General features: G+C 38.7%; 1 protein-coding gene across 14 annotated transcripts in view; it reads left to right on the forward strand.

The window, feature by feature from the left end:
- mtss1lb (MTSS I-BAR domain containing 2b) overlaps window positions 1–19423 on the forward strand; it is a 92300-nt gene that overhangs the window by 20482 nt on the left and 52395 nt on the right. For all 14 annotated transcript variants that reach the window (XM_024295023.1, XM_024295026.2, XM_036211376.1 and 11 more), the window contains 2 exons: window positions 15560–15621; window positions 15752–15825. In XM_024295023.1, the coding sequence (XP_024150791.1) occupies window positions 15560–15621; window positions 15752–15825 (136 nt within the window). The remainder of the gene's footprint in view (window positions 1–15559; window positions 15622–15751; window positions 15826–19423) is intronic.

Raw genomic sequence — 19423 nt, forward strand, 5'->3', positions numbered from 1 at the left:
CTCGCAGCAGTAACGGCTGCAGGGTCCAGACACACATGAAGACTCGTTTTCTAACAGTCTAGTTCACTGATGAATGCCATGCAGACCTGGATGGTCCAGATGAATTGAGTAGTAGGTGGTTGGTGGATGTCTCAGCAAGGCTGTGATGTCAGGAAGGAGGTGGCGATGTCATGGTTTGGGCTGTTTGCCCTCTTTAGGGTCCCTGAAGGTGTGAAAATGACCTCTGAAAGTGTGTGGAGTTTCTGACTGACCACTTTCTTCAGTGGAAGAAGAACCGTTCTTTCCGTAACAAAATGATCTTCATGCTTGACAATGCACCATCTCACGCTGCAAGAAATACCTCAGCACCTGACCTCAACCCTATTGAGAACTTTTGGAGCATCCTCAAGCCAAATGTTCACATCCACACAGCAGCTCTGTGAGGCTATTCTCCAAAAAGTTGAAAATGTAAAGCTGCTACAAAATAAAGGTACCTTGACCTATTGAGATGTTTTTGATTGATATAGATTTAGATTTTAGTAAATATGACCTCCTAATGAAGTAAATTCAACAAATCTTCAGTTCTTTAGAATCTATCAAATGTTGTGGAACTCTGCTGTGTGTAATAATATGGAAGACTTCATCTTTTTACTTTTTAAAAGCAGCAGATAGACCAAGAAAACTCTCAGTAAACAGGCAAACATTCTCACTGGCGTTTGTTGTCAAGCTCTCCCAAAGCGGTGATAATTATGTCCTCTGACACAAAGCCATTCAGTGGAACTGAAGATGCTCTGTGGAGAAGTGTTAGTCCAGACTGTGCTGTTCTTTTGTATCTGCGGGCTCCAGGGAACTTCCCACCCAATCGCTGTTGTTGAGTTCTATGCCTGTATTGACTTCTTAATATTTTTATTGTTCAAATGTTCAAGTCTGAAAATTACCAGGAAGTGTAAGAATGTTTTTAGATTAACTTTCTGTTCTAAAACTTTATTCTGTGCTTCCTTAATGATCTGACGTTTGCAGGTTAATAGATGTTTTTGTTGGAATACCCCAACCATGAGTTTTTGTATTTGCTCTGGACAAATAAATAGTTTTTGTAGTAAAAAAAACAGTAACATTGCAGATAAGTTAACCAAAATTTACATTTAAAAACTGCTTAAATCAACTATTTAGTCTCAATCTTCATAGTTTTAACGTCTCCTGCAACTGTCAGGGCGAATATCGGAGCATCTTCCTCGTTAGAGCTCGATTTGGCCTCAGAGGTGGTTCGGCCGGAGCCTTGTTAGGGCCGGCTCAGATCAATGGGGACTGGTCGTGGGACGGGTGGGGGCTGCTTGGGAGTGAGCCAAGGCCGCCTCACTAAGTGAAGTCTTTGTCGGGTCTGTCAAAACCTTCTCGTCAAACTCAGCTGCTCACTGTAAAACACATTTATCTTTATGAAACGGCTGCAGCGCGCAGAAAAACACTGACTGTGGAAAATCCATCTCCTTTTAAAAGGTTTCAAAGCATGTTTTTGTATGTTCTGTAGAGGTTATCTGCATGTTCTCATATAGTGAGAGGCTTGTAAACTTTAGGATTATTGTAAATTGAAATCAAGAATGACGATTTTACTGAAGCTGAGAATCTATAAACAGAGAAAAGCTGAGATGATTTAACCTCTGCTGATGAGGACCTAATGTAGGCTAAAAGGCAAAGTGTGACTAAATTTATGTGATCAATAGATTTTAGCTCTACATGGCTTTGCAACGTGATAAAGAGGCTTGTGACCTACATAGCGCTGAAACAAATGAGAGAGAGAGACTTGGTGCCTTTGGAAAGTCCTACTGGATTCAGAACAAGTCTTGTTTTTGTTCATATTCAGGTTAGGTTTGTATGTCTATTATTTCTGCAGATGAACATTTTGTTTGGTTATTGGTGCATCTGTGAAAATAAACCAATCTTTTCAGTGTATTTAAAGGGTCTTTACCATGTAAAATCCACTTTTTGAGCTTTTAAGAGTATTTCACTAGTACTTCATGAACCCATTACCATTCTATGTGTGATAGAATACACACCAGGCTGGCTGACATTTTTTGAAAAAAATTTACATAGGGAAATGCAGATACACCGTTCTAGTATGAGGTCATGAAATGGGCGGCACCCACAAGAAGTGAAAGGCGGAGCCTCAGAGATTGATTTCTCTCACTTCTATCTAGGAGAAAACTTCACAAAAATAACTAATTTAATGAATAATTCGTTCTTTAGTGTGCCTAAGGTAATATAGGATCATATATATGTATATAATTTACTCTGAAAGCCTCAAGAAAAGTATGGTATGGCCCTTTAAGGGCATGGTTTAACTTTTGGTCCTTTTTGACCAATCTGTTGTACCAGTCTATAGAAGTTTGGTAATTGTCTTGGTATAGTATAGAATTTTTTGTCTCTGTTGTTATCTAATGTTTGTGTCTAACATTGGTTTGTTGGTCACACACACAATTGTTCTTCTCATTTCTGAACATTTTTACCAAATTACTTGACTCTGAACATTTTTGGTTGCCATGGTAATAATGCCAGTGTGGATGTGTTAGCTTATCAACGAGGTATTGATGGAAGGAATTAGAGGCGTAAAAGGTCTTCGGGACATCTCCATTAGCCGTTACAACAACTTGCCTCGATTCGACTCATTCTTCAGTTTGTTCTGGTTTGTTCTTCACTTAGTTTGTTGTAGGAAATTGGCCATTCCACAAAATACACAAACTGCTGGTGTGGTGTACCGTTGGTGGTTTGGCGTGGGGCCCTGTTGGTGTCTGTCAATTGTGTCTACCTTGACTTGACTCGGATGTTACCATAGGTAAGAAGTAGGGGTGTGCCAAAATATCGTCCTGCGATTGATTCTCGATGGGTTCTCACCAAGTATCGATCTTTTATTTTCGTTTGAAGAGGCTGTAAAATGTTATAATCGTCATCCTTTGGTGAGACGTTCCTTTGGAGGTAGATAGGGGGCGCACATTACAAGACTGTTAGCTACTTGAATTATGTAATTTTTCTTTTTCTGTTTTTGCACGAAAGGGCTGCACGGTGGCACAGTGGTTAGCGCTCTTGCCTCACAGCGAGAAGGCCCCGGTTCGAATCCCGGCTGGGACCTTTCTGTGTGGAGTTTGCATGTTCTCCCCGTGCATGCGTGGGTTTTCACCGGGGACTCCGGCTTCCTCCCACCGTCCAAAAACATGCTTCATAGGTTAATTGGTGACTCTAAATTGCCCCTTGGTGTGACTGTGCGAGTGGATGTGTGTGTGATTGAGGCCCTGAGACAGACTGGAGACCTGTCCAGGGTGTACCCCACCTTCGCCCATAAGTAGCCGGGATAGGCTCCAGCACCCCCGCGACCCCGAAAGGGACGAAGTGGATAAGAAGATGAATGAATGAATGAATGTATTTGCACGAAGTAGTGGCACTGCTGTTCATGTTCACTATAGTTAACTCTAAATTTGACAGATAATTCAAATTCATTTGGTGTTAATGCTTGTCAGAGACATAGTATTTCTGATTTCAAGAATGTGTCTATTATTTGTTGCACAAAAGAAGACACAAATTGTTTATTATGATTGTGTTCAAGATAAAAAATAATAACAAATATATTTCCCTAAAAATTGTGTTCTTCTATATTGTGACTTATTAGAGAAGATTTTTTTTTAAACCAATTGTCGCAGTATCGTGATATTATTTATATCATGTGCCATGTATTGTGTATCGTATTGCTAAGTGATTTACCCAGTGATTCCCACCCCTAGTGAGAAGCCAAAGAGCGGTACGCCACCTGGTAGAAATCGCTTAAATTTGGGCATAACTATTTCAAACTGCCTTGAGTCAGACATAATAGAAATGCATCATTAGAGGTGTAACGCTGGTATCTTGACCTGGTCTTGAACTACCATTAATCACTCCATATGAAGATCTGAAACATCTGGAAGAAGTAAATGTGTCACACTTCAAGTCAAAAACAAACTTTGATAGCTATGTTTTATATATTTATACATTTTTAAAAACTTCCTGATGTCCGTTTTTCAAAAAGTGGAACTTCTTTCAAACCTTGTCAGATTTTGGCCTTGACCCACAGAACTACTCCTCACATCAGTCACAGCCGGCTTTTTATAGTCTGTGCCATCCTGACATACTTTCCAATTGGATGTTTCATATCAGAAGATGAACAATTCCCATCTCATGGTGGCCAAGGTTTACAGCAGCAAAAACACATTAGTTCACGTCACTGCATCACATCATTGTTCACATTCTAAAACATCCCAGAGTGCTTTTAGGAGATTTATAGTTTGGCTGAGCCAGGTCACCGAATTGGTCACTGACACAGAATAATGCTGCGCTCCTCATTATGTGGCATCATTTTATGCTGGGCTGATGGAAAAGCTTGGTGCTACTATGGAGGTTATGGAATCAACTGTTATGTAGCAGACTGCTGGGATTGTATGTTTGAGAAATCATCAGCTGACACATATAAAAAACTGAATATATTATTACAAACTGAGAAAAAAGAAGAAAAAAAAACTGGTCTGTGTTGGATGTGAGGTCTCAAGTCCCATGACTCTTTTCTAGCAATCCTACAGGATTAGACTATGGTCATCAGACTGGTTGTATCCAAAAAAGGATATAGATCAAGCAAAAAAAAATAAAAAATAAGATACCTAAACATAAAAACTTTTATTTCCAATCTGATCATATTTTATATTGACCATCAACTAAATAGTCACGGTAAGAAAAGCAGATTAGAACGAAGATTAACAGAATCCTAAAAACTTTTTTTTTTTTTTTAAATCACTATAGACACAGATTTAGGCATAACACAAGCCACAGTAACAGTGTGTTCCTTAAATACAGTGTGACTAATCACTTAAGTGCAGGCAGCTGTGACTGTTCAACAGATCCTCAGGTGAATGGGTGGGGTCATAGACAGCTTGCACAGAAAACCAAGAAAAAGCAAAAGCTAGAAAAAAGAAAACAATATTCCAACAAATCATGACACAAATGGGTTTGTGTTTGGACAAACTTGGATAAAAGTGAGAGTTTTACGATGTGGACCATATTATAGACGTACAGAGAGGTGAGGTTGCAGATGGCTTTAAAAGTATATAGGAGGATTTTTACAGTATTTTTTATACGTTTGATAGTATGTGTATATGAGTTTGACAGTGTTTGTGTATTAGTATAGTAGAGTTTGTGCGATGAAGTACATAATGTTCTGTAGACCTTTAAAAATGAGGTGTTTACTCGTTAAATTATGAAGTTAAAGTACTTTTTATTTCTTCTTTGACTATTGACCATCATAACTGAGTAAGTAGTAATCGTTGTCGTATTATTAGAAGGTCTTGACCTCTCTAGAGACCTGCTTGAACCTGTTTTGAACTATGACTTGTTTGCTAGTTTATCTTAGTTTGCACATGTGGTTTCGTACTGTCTTTTGTTTGGTGTCATGGAGTTGATTGTATTATTTGTTGCTCTCCGTTTTTTTCATCTCAGACCCAAAAATCAAATGATTTTTGAGCCCAGCACTTCCTGAGCTAATCCTCTGAGTTTTGATGAGTCATCCAGACGATGTTCTTCTCCAGCTTTTATTTTGTCTGAGTGAACAAAAACAAAGTGAGATTACATGCAGATTCCCTTACCATATGAAAATGGAACTACTCTCTTTCCGTTGGTGATTTTCCATTCTAATGTGGACATTTGTAGCAACCTGTGAGTGTCATGGTGAATGAAACGGAACCAGCAGAGCTGTTATCACAGCACAGACAGTCCAGATGTTTTCCTGACAGAGCGTTTATGAGCTTCTGCCTTACAGCACAGTGACACAACAACACACAGATGGTCTGCTCTTTCCCATCCCTCTGTTTAGATTGAAATTAACGGCTACACAGTTATGCACTTTCATTATCTTCATGCTGATACTGTTAACTTGGAGATAAACTCCCGGCCAGTGTGGAGGGAGAAATGTTCGACTCAAACAAAGGGTGCTGTGAAGATTCTAAATGTAATTTTGTTTATATAGCCCAATATCGCTATACAATTGTCTCAACAGACTTCACGGACAGGTGATGTACCAGAAACAGCTTATCTAACTCTACAAAAACATATTTGAATAGTGTAGCAGATAGGCTTCGATCAGATGGAGCTGAGACAGCTGGAGGCCGGAGTCAAGCCAGAGGCGAGGTCCACTGCCATGAACAGGAGCACAGACGATCCACCTGGAATCTGGAATCTCTCCTGCTCGCCCAGAGAGGAGTTGAGAGAGAGACAACACATGAATCACACTGCATCAAACTGAAACATGGAGAACTAAATGAAAAATTAACGATAAAGAAAATTGGAGAGAAGAAATAAATGAGAATAGAGGACAGAACCCCAGTGCACTATTTAGAATGTATTTTCTAAATAAAACTTAAATCCAAATTTATCTTACTTTTTCCTGAAGTTGTGCATAAAACTCTAAGGGTTTCTTGGTATTGGACATCTAAACCAAAACATTTTTGACCTCAGAGCAGAATCCATTATGTCCATCACATTTGGATGAACTCATCCAGAAAAATCTAAATTTTACTAAAATTTTCCTATGTCTGCTGTTATGGCTGCACTCAACAAAACTCACACAGAAATCCCAGCTTACAGAGGATATGAGGTTAGTAGAGCTGCCACAAATAATTATTTTATTAGTCGACTAATCACGTTATTTTTTCAATTATTAGACTAATCGGATCAATCGTAAACTGGATATAAAACACAAATCTTAACCATCATTAGCTTTAAACTTGAAGACGATGGTTTATTAAAGGTTTACTGAATCCTGCAGCTTCTGTCCTTCATTAGTTTCTGGCATTAAAACTAAATCAAATGAGGTCGGCATCTGAAACAAAGGAAGTATTTGTCACTAAAGATAAAGTTTCGGTCTCACTGATTCAAATAGAACTAAAGTGCATTTTGTAATGCTGAGCGCTCACAACTGTATTCAGCTTCTCTACACTCTGACTCTAGAATTCCAAACTGTACGATGTTCAAGTGATGATTTCTCCATGTCTGCAGAAAGACTTGATCTCTTCAGAGAGCAGATGTTCCTTCAGCAGAGAGATTCACTCTGATGGGGTCCAGGCTGCAACGATGCACAGAAAGCATGTATCTAATAACTTTGTGCTAATGCTAGCTTAGCTTACCTAGACAAGGATTACTCTTCATCGTTTTCATACTCGGTCACATCGTGCTTCCTCTTCAGGTGTTTATGTCATCACTGTAGTGCTGCCGTAAATCACAAGTTCTGCCTTGCTGAGATTGCATTGGACACTTTTTTCTTTTATGTTTCCCGCTTTCATCTCCTTTGGCGTGTTGTCATGATACTTGAGTCTTTCTATTACTTCCTGTGACATCACTACTGACCCGAATTAGCACCACTATATCAAAAACAATAGTATATGCAGCATTAGAACGAACGCACCGGAGGTTTGAGCAAAACAAATTAAACGACTAATCGACTATTAAATTAGTCGTCAACTATTTTAATAGTCTAAGAGCTGTGAATGTAGCGTTTTAGTGCAGAACCCTAAAATATTTATTTTTTGTCCAACTTATTTTCACAGCTGTATCTCTAAAGGAAATGTGTTTTTATTTATTCATGTTCAGTAGGAATGGACTGACTTTGGTTTGATTTGTATTTGACCTCGTGAGCATGAGAAAAATGAGGCCACAGTCTCTGCTGACTTTGGAATTCATTTGCTTCCCCATAAATTCTTAGGACTTCTACATAAATAAAATGTGCAATGTCCAATGTATTGCAATGTCCAAAATGTTCAATAAAAGCAACAGATTTAATAAATAGTGGACATTTGTATTTTTATTTTAAGTCAGAATTTGTCATTTGCAGTTCTTTCAAACAACTTTCTGTTAAAATGTTGTGAAAAGGCATTAAAATAGATTGTTATCAAAATAGGAAAGTCTGGAAAAAAATGGTAAAAAGAATATTTGTTCTCAAATTAAATAGCATCCAGACATTTCTGCTTAAATTCTGTTCTAATACTTTTTTTCGGGACACTAGACAGAGAGTATCTTTTTCTTTTGTGAGCAATGGAAACATCCATTTCTATCTTTGATAAATGACTTTGATCCTCTTTGTAGAAACTCACAGCCAGTCAATTATGCATATGAAGCAGTGTGAAATTAGCCTCTTTGTTTGGTCCTTGCATTGCTCAGTAAATGTTTGAACTGGCGACCAAAAAAGAAAGCAAAAGAGAAAAAATGGATCTAATCCCTCCATCCCTCTCCACCCGTTCCCCCTCTCCCCCCGTGTCTCTTGCTGGATTTCCTCTGTTTTTCTGTCTTGCTGTGGGGTAACAAAAGGAACAAAAGAGCCAGAAGAGACAGTAAGCTCCTCGTCCAGTGCTGTGAGTGGTGGACTGGGGCTCTCTATAGAGCGCTGGGCAGACTGGGTGGACGAGTGTGATGAGAACTAGGCCACGGGACTGCTGAAAGCACCCCCGAGTCTGGAGTCATCACCAGCTAAAAATGAAGGATTACTGAAACTGAGAATGTGAAGGGAAACAAGCCTATATATCCCTCAGTATCAGGAATTTTTATTGGCAGGAAACAAAAAGTAAATCTCCGAGCTATGTTGGGGGATAAATCAAAGTTTACGTATCTGTTTTTTTTTTTCTTGCGCCAATTTGCGTCAACTAGACTTTGTGCCTATAATGTTAAAAAATGTCTTTGCATGAGAAAACATTCAGAAAACAAATGTTTTATCTAATCATTGGTGGCCAAATAATGAGGAAAATGCTGCGGCTCTTCATTTCCAATGGAGTTCTAGTCATGAAACAAGCACTAATTACCACATCATCCTCTCATTTTTAATGGTTGTTCGAGCAACATTCAATATTCATCATATAGAAATTGGTTTGTCATTTCTAAAGACCTACTCCAATTGAATGCCTGATTAAAATTGTGTTTTTTAACATTTTTCTGTGATATTTTTCTGGTTATGGGGGACATATAACCGTAGAGCACTATTGCCGAGAAGTATTTACATGATTTAAAGTATGTTGTATTTTTCTGAGTGTCATGGCTCCCTGGGTAAAGTCTCACATGTCAGAGATGGGCTGACCAAATTTGGTCCACCCATTCCTGGGACATGTGAGACGTTACCCAAGACCAAGTTTTCAGCATCATTATTAGTTTTTTTTTCTTCTAAAATTCCTAATTTTTCAGTCAATTTTAAGCATGCTTTCAGGATCTTCCTATGTCTTTATTTTCCATTTTGTTACATAATATACTACATTTGAAAATGAAATAAAACGACTATTTATCATGTGCTGTCATTTTGATATATTTTCTATGAGAAATACTATTTGTTTGGATATATTATATTGGGTAATAATTACCCGGCAAAAGTGTTCTAGGGTTAAGTTAAAAGTGCATTTTGAGTATTTCTTTGTTGAAATTCTGAGGAATCAGGAGCAGTAAAAGTACAGTTTGAAAAAATGTAGCTTATTTGTGGCGTAGAAAATACGTTGAGTGAGCCACAAGCTCCCTGCTCCCATTCTGGTGCATCCACTTGCAGACAAATAGATCCATGAATGTCTTTGTTTCTTTCCTCTGATTGATTGATTGATTGATTCATCTGGCTTATTTCAAGCATAGATTGTGGACAATACAGGACGAAACACAGATTTTTCAAACTCATTACAGAAATACAAACAAAAACAGACACACTTATGTCACATTTAATTCATTAAATAAAGCAATTATTGGCTAAAGTCAAGTAGAGTTTGACTGATTGCTTGAAAAGGAATAGGAAAATGTGTATAATCCCACCCCTACTTAGTTACTTAGTTTTGCAAAGTTTTTGTTATCCGGTTCTTATCAGATCAAATGCAAGTTTTGTTTTTGAGGTAGCAAAGTTGAGTGCGTGTTGATTAGTGCTTCTTCTGAGCTGGAATCTGGATCAAAATTGTACGGCAGGATAGTTCCAATATTGTTCACCATTTTTATTGCACCGCTAATGTTAGTCTGGAGGTGTGAGGGCTGTAAGCTAGTGGGATAGCATGTAAACAGACAGCTCTGAGGTGTGGGTGATGGGAAGGGGGGGAGGCTTCTTCCACGCTCAGAGGTGAATTTCTAATGAACTCCTGCCGCTCTGCAGAAACTATGTCCTATGAAACAACATAGATTTTTAGATTTTGACTAAGTTGTACAATTATAAACAGAAATTCCATTGAGAACGCTTTGAAAATAGATCAAAAGATGATCAGTGGGAGTTTAAAAACTTCCTGGAGATTCAGCGTTTTCATTTATCAACAGCAGTGATTAACACCTTTAATGTTGCCTTAAACAAAGAGCAAATCGAAGTAAACGGATGCTTCATCACGTTAATCCAGTGCAGTAGACCATTAAAAACAAATTAAAATGAACATCAAAGGCTGTCTTTTGATGGAACAACCTTGTTGTTGCACTTAGAACAGCTCAAAATTGTGTAACTTTCTGCCATCGTTAATGAATGACGACACATCAGCTTAAACCCCCTTTGCCGTGCTCCAATTGGTCAATTCATTTTTCAGAAAGATGTTGCAGTTTTACAAAATGCTTCTTAGAAAGAAAGAGCAAAAAAGGATGGGATTGTTGAGAAGAACACCAAAGACTTTAGCATGTTGGAGATTTAGACTAAATTAGTCTTTATTTTAAATAATAAGCAGAAAATGTTCTTGCCTGATGATGAGGCAGTTTTCCATTAACCTCTTAAGACCTGACTTCCTCGTCCATGGACGTCACATTTTGGGTTTTATTACCACAGCAGTTAATTCTGCTTAACCAAGGCCCTGTGACTGTATGTTGAGGGTTAGCTAGAATATTAGCTCAGGTCTTAAGAGGTTAATTACTCTGTTTTGACCTCCAACTGTCGGGATTTGCAAGTTTTTTCTTGTCCTTACTGCAGAGTTTCTCCAAAGTCCCAAAAATGACCAATTGGTTATAATAGGACTGCCACGATTAATGGACGAGTAATTGACTGTTACAATAGTCGACAACTAATTTATTAGTCAATTAGTCGTTATTTTATATTAAATGCAGTCAGAGTGTAGTAAAGTTGAAAGTTATGATGGCTTTCTGCTAGCTTTTTGGACTATTTTGGCATTTATTAAGGTTTTTCTTTTTTTGGCTATTTTAGTTTAGCTAATATTTTAGCTACATGCTAGCTATTTTAGCTAATTTAGGCTTTTTTGCTTTTTGGGCTTTTTTGCTTTTTGGGCTTTTTTGGAGTTTAGCTAATATTCCAGTCTCATGCTAGCATTTTTGGCTAACTTAGGCTTTTTTTTTCTCGTTTTTTAGGCTAATTTTTTTATTTATTTTTTTTTTTTATTTTTTTACTTGTCCTGTCCAACAGCTGAGCAAACAGATACAAGCTGAGAGCCTCTTGTGTTGGGCAGAATTTACCGTCACAACAGGGGTTTATTAAGTATGGAAGAAAGGTAGGTAGTTTTTTAGGCTAATTTGGTATTTAGCTAATATTTTGAGCTGGCTATCAGCTTCAGCGTTTTCATCTATCAACTTTAGCGTTTTTAGCTATCAATTTCAGTGTTTTTAGCTATCAATTTCAGCATCTTCACTAGCCAAAATTAGCTTACAGCATTCACACTAGCATTATCGCAGGTATTGCTATATATCTAGTTTTCAGTTAGTTTATAGCTAAAGATGGTTAAGATGTGTGCTTTACATCCACTCTGTGTATGGCCCGATTAGTCGACTAATCTGAAGAATAATCGGTGATTTGTTGACTATGAAAATAATCATTTGTGGCAGCATTTTTTAGAGGAATAGATTGTCGAGATTTTGGATAGCTTTATTTGGACTTTAGAAGAAAATGGAGAACCAAAAACCTTAAGTGAATAATGCAAAAGCTTGAGAACGAAGGGACAGAAGGACAGATTCAAGAAAAGGGAACCAGTGTGTCTTTATACTGAAGACAGAAAATTAAAACAAGAATCTGTCTTGGCAACTGATAGAAAGCAACACATTCTGAAAGGAGGGATAACATAGTGAAAGTAAAAATACATGCAAAAACTAAACAAACCATGAAGCAAAATACAGAAATCAAGCCAGACAATCAAATGACCCCAACCACTATGTCCCCTTGGAATGAATAGATGTCATGTTTGTGAATAGCTATACCACTTTCTGTTATCTGTGCTGTGGGAAAAACCAAACTACAGTCAGGAAGGAAGGAAGGGAGGATATGCAGGAAAATGAAAGAGATGAACACAAAGCTGTAAATTCCGTCTGTTAGATTCTCTAGAAGGATATGAATGTTGGAAAAATGTTGTGTTTTTCTAAAGTTTATTTGTGGTTTGGCACAACACTGGACAGCTCCATGTCTGTGAGCCAGAGGTGATCATGCGAGCCGTGCTGAGGCTTTCATGACACAGGAAGTGGTGATGTAAGGATACACAAACCCAAAGCTTTTTCACACACCCGCTGACTCCAGTCCCAGTCTCTCACATGCTGACGTGTTTGCCCCTCGGCCAACATGACAGCCAAAGACCTGAAAGCATGTGAGAGCAGCAGGTCTGACCACAGCCTCCTGTTCCAGACAAGGAGGCCACAGTTATTAAACAGGAAGAATTCACGATCTTAGCAGAAGAGATTATCATCTGGTGTCTAAAATGAGAAAACACAAGAGCAAAAGACACATTTAAGATAAAAAACACCAGTAAATTTTGATCTCCAAATATAAACGATTGACAAAATACCCTTTATGTGTTTTAAAGAAAGGATTACATCTCAGCTGAAATTAATGTATTTATCTGAAATTCTGCTGGTGTTCGTTGGAAGTGTAAGGGGCTAGTTTAATGAGAAGTTATATTTTCAATCTCTGCATTTAGAGGACTGTAGCTTAAAAAAATATGTTCACTTTGTGACAAACTAGAGCTGCTAAGAACAAGGCGCTACGATTTGAATCATTCAACGCAAGTCAAATTAATTCATCGTAATTTCCAAAGTTTAAGATTTAGTCCCAACTGTCCTTACAGATAGAAACGGGTTGTTTGCGAGTGAAAAATGGACCGCCCTGACTGGGCACGCAGTTGGCTTGTAAATCATTCAGTGAACCTGTAGAGCAAAAGTGTTCATGCACATTTTTTTTTTTTTTGGCACATAAAAATAGACACAAGTAGGTGAGACACAGGTGTGATTTTTCATCTTTTTAACCACCTCAAAATCCTGCAGACTGTCCATGAAGCCCATTATTACTGTTCCTGTGATAAGTGAGCTCTCCTTGAGTGCAGCCTGATTTAGAAATGGGAAGTTAGACAATCAGTGTAGTTTGTGTGGATGTCCTACGTGCACAAATCGATCATGAAGCATTTGTGTTCGGTGGCACCTTACGAACGACTAGAGTGTGGTGTAAGGGCATCGTATGACAGCATCATAAGTGCGTGCAACTATTATTACACCTGGTTCATACCGGACGCGGAGGCGTTGCAAAGCACTACGGAACAGAGGCTGCTTCCATTCGACACCCTTGTTAACCTATGGTGTGGTTCACACCAGACGTGGAGCGCCACTGGCGTCCTCCGCGGCAGGCTCGCGTCATGCAGTCGATCATTTTGGCATCTGGTCTATTTTGTGCACGAATGATCTACGTCAATTCTGGCAGGAAGTTACATCAAGATACATGAGAAAATCTGGTTTATTGTCAAAATGTAGCCAATTTTTCACAACAACAGCCTTCCCAATACTTTACAATATACATACCACACATTTAACAACAATCGGACGTTTGTTTTTTTTAATTTGTTCAATAAATCCTATTCAGCCCACGACCTACTGTGTGTTTTGGGTTTTGCCCCCCTTGCGTGATTGAGTTTGACCTGGTTTGGATACAAAAATGCGATGGATTTGTCAATGGCGGTATTTGATTGTGAAAAATTGGTTATATTTTGAAAATTTACCAGATTTTCTAATGTGTCTTTGTGTAACTTCCTGCCAGAATTGACGCAGATCACTTTCGACTTGTACTATAAAATAGACCAGACGCCTGAACAATCGCTGCACACGTCTGCTGTGAACTACACCATTGGTCAGGTGTGGGCAAACTTTTTGACTTTTGGGCGAAAAAAAGGTTCTAAGATTTGGCAGAAGAGCCAAGCCAGGAGCGTTTTGGTAATTCACCTCATAAGAGAAACAAACTAGCATGGAATCTAGAGGAAAACATGCTTTAATTTTGATTGAAATATTTTAAAACAGAACATTTTAGAGTTTTTATTTAAATTTGTGACCTAAATCTAAATTAGCCAGCTAGCATGAAGCTGAAATATTAGCTAATCTCCAAAATAGCCTAAAAACCCCTAATAAATGCCAAAATAGTCCAAAAAGCTAGCAGAATGCCATTTTAACTTTTAACTTTACTACACTTTGACTCCGTATAATATAAAGTATAATTTATTCCAATTATGCCAGATTAAATAGTTTGACAAGTCGCATGTGGCCACAGGATGGTAAATAGAAGCGGCCTCTGTTCCTCGCCGCTTCTGTGTTTGGTGTGAATAAGTCATAAGTGCGCCTTACAGTGCGGAAAATACACACTTCACACTTCTTAATTGTGTGGATTTAACTAACTTAGTAGCCCATAATGCACAGAGGCTTTACTTGACCTTAAAACCTTGCAACAGCTGTTATAGTGTAAAAAGTGCATGTGTTTTTCTACACTGAATAGCTACAAATATGCTAATGACATGTCGGGCCGGTGTGTTATGTCCCATCCATGCTGGTGGTGCTCTGCAGGGTTCTTCTCATCTGTGTGTGTGTGAGTGTGTTGGATTGTGAAGAGGGCAGCCCTCCGTTTGGTACCAAGGGGAAATAAGGTCGGTGGTTTCAAACCAAATTAAGCCACATCAAACACTCCAGATGAAAGCGTACACAGCCTGTGCCAGTCTGACATCTTTACAGGATACCCCACCCCCAAACACTCCAACCCCCTTCATCTTCATAGCTTCATCACTCTTATTTTTCTCATATTCATGTTCTTCCACCCTATGAAGCGCTGACAATTTGCCAGCACTTTACGGAGGTTATAGGTTAACCTGATCGAGTGTAACCTAATATGCGGCGGCGCGATAGAGCGGTCATGAAGACGTGCTGGGAGGATGGGCGAGCGGCTTCCATCACACAAACAGCTTCAGCCTGGAATCGTGTTAATGATCCTGCCTGTTCCCGTCCAACGCTTTGATTCGGCGGCGCTCCCCGAGGCCGTTGTGTGTTTGCGTGCACGCCTGTGCGTGGTTTTGTAGATGGATTAGATGGCCACAGGGAGGAGAGGAGGGGTATTGGGGTGGGGATTAAGGGAGAGGTGAAGGGAGGGTAAAAGTTGGGGGGAAGGGTACAGTGTGGAGATGTATGGACTGGGTTTATGCTTTTGTGGAATTAAAGAAAAGTCTCTTTGTGTTCCCCGTTTGTTTTTGTATCACATGTATGAGTGTTTTTTAATTGTTTAACAATGAAAACAGCTCTTGCTCTTATTTACTTTAGACTGGATGAACCCTGCGTAATTGTGCCGTGTTTGTGTTGACAGTGCTCCTATCCAGTGTGGGAGGACTTCAGCGCCAAGGCCACCAAGCTGCATTCACAGCTCCGGTAAGCTCTGCAGAAGACAAAATATAAATACGCAGATAAAAGATATCTTAATGATCAGAGAAGCACTTTTTCAACACTCTGGGATAATCCCTGCTTTTCATTCACACGTGTTTCTTTTCTGTCCATTCAGAACCACAGTGTTGGCGGCTGTGGCCTTCCTGGATGCCTTTCAGAAGGTGGCAGACATGGCGACAAACACCAGAGGTAGGTGAAATGTTTGTGAAAACACTCTTTGTGGAAAGCAAATGCTGGGATCTGCTAATTTTCCATCGGAAGCCCTAAAGTTTGAGACACGGCGTGTGAGGAAAACAGACAAAATTTGGGTTCTTGAACAGATGGCGTTCACATTGGACAAGCAGGGAGGGGCTTCTTCTTCTTTATCTTTTCAGACTTTCCTCTATTGCATGTCCGCCACCTACAGTTAGAAGAGGCTTGGTGCCAAATGACAAAGCGGTGCAAATCTCACGACTTTTGCTCCACGCTTTTTCTTTCACAGCTCTGTTCCGATACATGACAAACTTAGACCCAATCCGAATTCTTCCCTTCTTCTTCATTTAGCCCTCCAAATGGAGGGATATTTAAAAATTATGTCTCATAATTCGGATGTCACTTTTGTCGATGGCGTCACCAATAATTGCCTCTATGCTAGCTTTAGCATAGAGCTTCCTATTGTTGGCATCCTTCTGTCTCTAGAGACTATGGAGTCTGCACCCTTCTTGAATATACATAACAAAAGCTTTTTTATAACTTTAAAAGGTCATACTACAACAAAAAGTCATTACTTACATTACATCAGAACGCACCCATGTGAAGAAAAGCGCTTTTCTCGCGACAGGGGACTTTATTTCCCTCCGTTTGGAGGGTCGGATTTAAAAAATACATTTCCCGGACACACTTGGGTCTAAACTCTGCCTTCAAATATAGGGGACAGGAGAAGGGAAGAATTCGGATTGGGGCATAGAAAAATTGTCTCTTCAAACTTCAACGATGTTATCAATAGTCGCCGGTCAGCTACGATAGCGCAGAGCTGCTAGCGCTCGGAAATACATACCAACATTAGTTTTATAACTTTAAAAAGGCCATACTAAGACAAAAAGTCATTACTTAGACTTAAATATAAACACAAATCCGTTTATCAATATTGTGATATATTGCGACATTTAGTCCTTCGATTGTTTCTCGATGGGTTCTCACCAAGTATTAATCTTTTGCTTTTCTTTTATTTCCGTTTGAAGAGGCTGTAAAACGTTTTTATTCGTCATCCTTTGGTGAGACGTTCCTTTGGAGGTAGATGGGGGCGCAAGACTGACTGTCATAAGCACCAATTTGCGTGGAGGCTACTTTTGTTGTTGTTTACAACAATTGTGCACTAAGTAGTGGCACTGCTGTTCATGTTTACTATTGTAAACACTGAATTTGACAGATAATTCCAATTCAATTCGTGTCAATGCTTGTCAAAGACAGTTTTTCTTATTATTAGTTGCACAAAATAAGACAAGTTCTTTATTATGATTTTGTTCAAGCTAAAAAATAAATGGCAATATATATTTTCTAAAAAACATGTGTTCTTCTATATATTGTGAGTTATTAGACAGGATTTTTACCAATTATCACAGTATTGTGATATTATTGATATCGTGATGTCCCGTATCGCATCATATTGTGAGGTACCCAGTGATTTCCAGCCCTAGTTTTCATAGACTTTTCATCAGAAGTGGCAGCTTGAACACACATTGCAAAGGCATCAGCTTCACAGGACTTATCAAGCTGCCGAGATAACAGCATCCACTCCTCTTAATTCTCAAACTCAAAGTGTTTCCAGCTGTTTGGTAGAAGGCAACTCTTTGTCCCAAACTTCAAAGCTGTTCTAAAAACATTTTTATTACAATTTTCTAATGCAAAGTGTTGGATTTTGGGAATGAATCTGCAAAAGCATCGCTTTTACCAGATGTGAGACAAAAGGGTTTCCATATATATGTGTGATTGATCATTTGATGAAGTTAGTTGTATTGTTGCAAGAACATTTTTCACAAAAAGTGCCTAATCAGCAGATCGTTTCTGATCTGATCACAGGTGAGAAGCTTCAAAGTTGTTCCAAATGCTGCCAGTGTTCGGTGACTCAAACTTCTTCAGACATTTAAACTAGGGGTTTGTATTGGCGAAAGCCTGGCGACACGATACATATCCCGATACTTGTCTCACGATACGATACATATCGCGATATATCACAATTTTTTACTCTTCTCTTTAAGACTTGGAAAAAAACTCTACCTTAATACTAATGTCTCTCATTGTCATAAAATGGTCAAATTCCTTTTATTTTATGATCACAACATTAAGCACAACAGCTGTATACGAAACCGTCTCAAAACAACAAAAACCACAAAACTGAATGTTTACTTTTGAGGTTTTGGTTGTGGTTTGATGCGGTCGGCAGTTTCGGTGAAAAACAAAAGTAAGACTCATTGTCTTGTCAGTATTTTAAATCGATACAAGTTTCACCAAACGATATATCGCGATATATTGCCGAATCAGTTTTTCCCCCACATCCCTAATTTAAACATTTCCGGTTTGCCGGATGTTTTATTTATTTGTTGGTACATCTTTGTCCAACTCTTCTCACAGAGCAGGAACATCTCCATATCTTGTCCCACAGCAGCAATGTTCTGCAGAAACGAAGATGCATAACAATCAGGAGGCTTTCTCTGAATGTAGCTTGTTGTAAAACTGGACAGGATGTGGAACAAGCGAGACAAAACGCGGTGGGAAAGTCTTCAGTTTGTCATGTTTGAAGGTCCTTGGATGCATGGGGCTCATCCTGGTTTGCTTTCACACCGTTACGGCAAAAGTTTCCCAGGCTGAACCTGGACGTCTCCTGGGTGTCTAAATATGTCCTCAATCTGTCTGGAGTCCATTCACACCCTCACTTACAGCTGCTTGCTGGATCGCATCAGTCGGGAGGCGTGTTGGCTTCGTGTCTGGACAGAGATATTCCTCCCTTGAGAAACTTGTCACGTCAAAATGCCCTTTAGTGAGTCTGTGTTGGCACCTTCCTCCAAGTCTGTGGGAAATCTATTAACCAATTTTCTCTGCAAGTTTTTTTGTCAGTTGCTGGTGGCTGCTGGAAGAGAGTTTGCTAAAAATATAATTCTGAAAAAGAGCAAGTTTTCGGATATAAGTAGTTCTTGTTTTGGTTCATTTTGAGAAGAAAGACAAAGATTTGAGTTTGTTTCTTGTTAAATTATGATGAACTGTGAGAAAGCAACAGTCGCCAAATGCAAAAATCGAAACAACACAAAAACATCGAAATAAAAACGAACAAAAAAACATTTTTCAAAGTCCAAACTTGAAGCTGCTGGTTGAATAGTAGTTTTTTTTTTTTTACTAGTTGAATGAGAAATCACTAAAATATCCTAAAATGTAGCTGAAAATGAATTTCCAACATGTTCAGCTTTTATAAGTTGAACTATAAATTTTTCAGAGGGTTTAATACGGTTGTCAATAACTGATTTGACTTTGATTTTTCTTCATCAACTGGCTCTTCTCTTGATGGAGAACTTCCTGCTTTTCTTTGAAATCCTCCAGAATGCTTAAATTTTGTACTCAAAACAAGAAAAAAAATCTCAATTTCCCCAAAAAAGTCCCAGTGCCGTGACTCTTCATAAAGAATCCTTTGTCAGTCAGAGCGTTCCCTCTAGATGCACTGAGGCTCATAAGGAAAAAAATAAATACATTAAGACATAAATGGACATAATTGACAATCAGTTCAGTACTTTTTGTACAAATTATAATATAATACAAG

This window comes from Oryzias melastigma, linkage group LG3, assembly GCF_002922805.2.
Source record: "Oryzias melastigma strain HK-1 linkage group LG3, ASM292280v2, whole genome shotgun sequence".
NCBI lineage: Eukaryota > Metazoa > Chordata > Actinopteri > Beloniformes > Adrianichthyidae > Oryzias > Oryzias melastigma.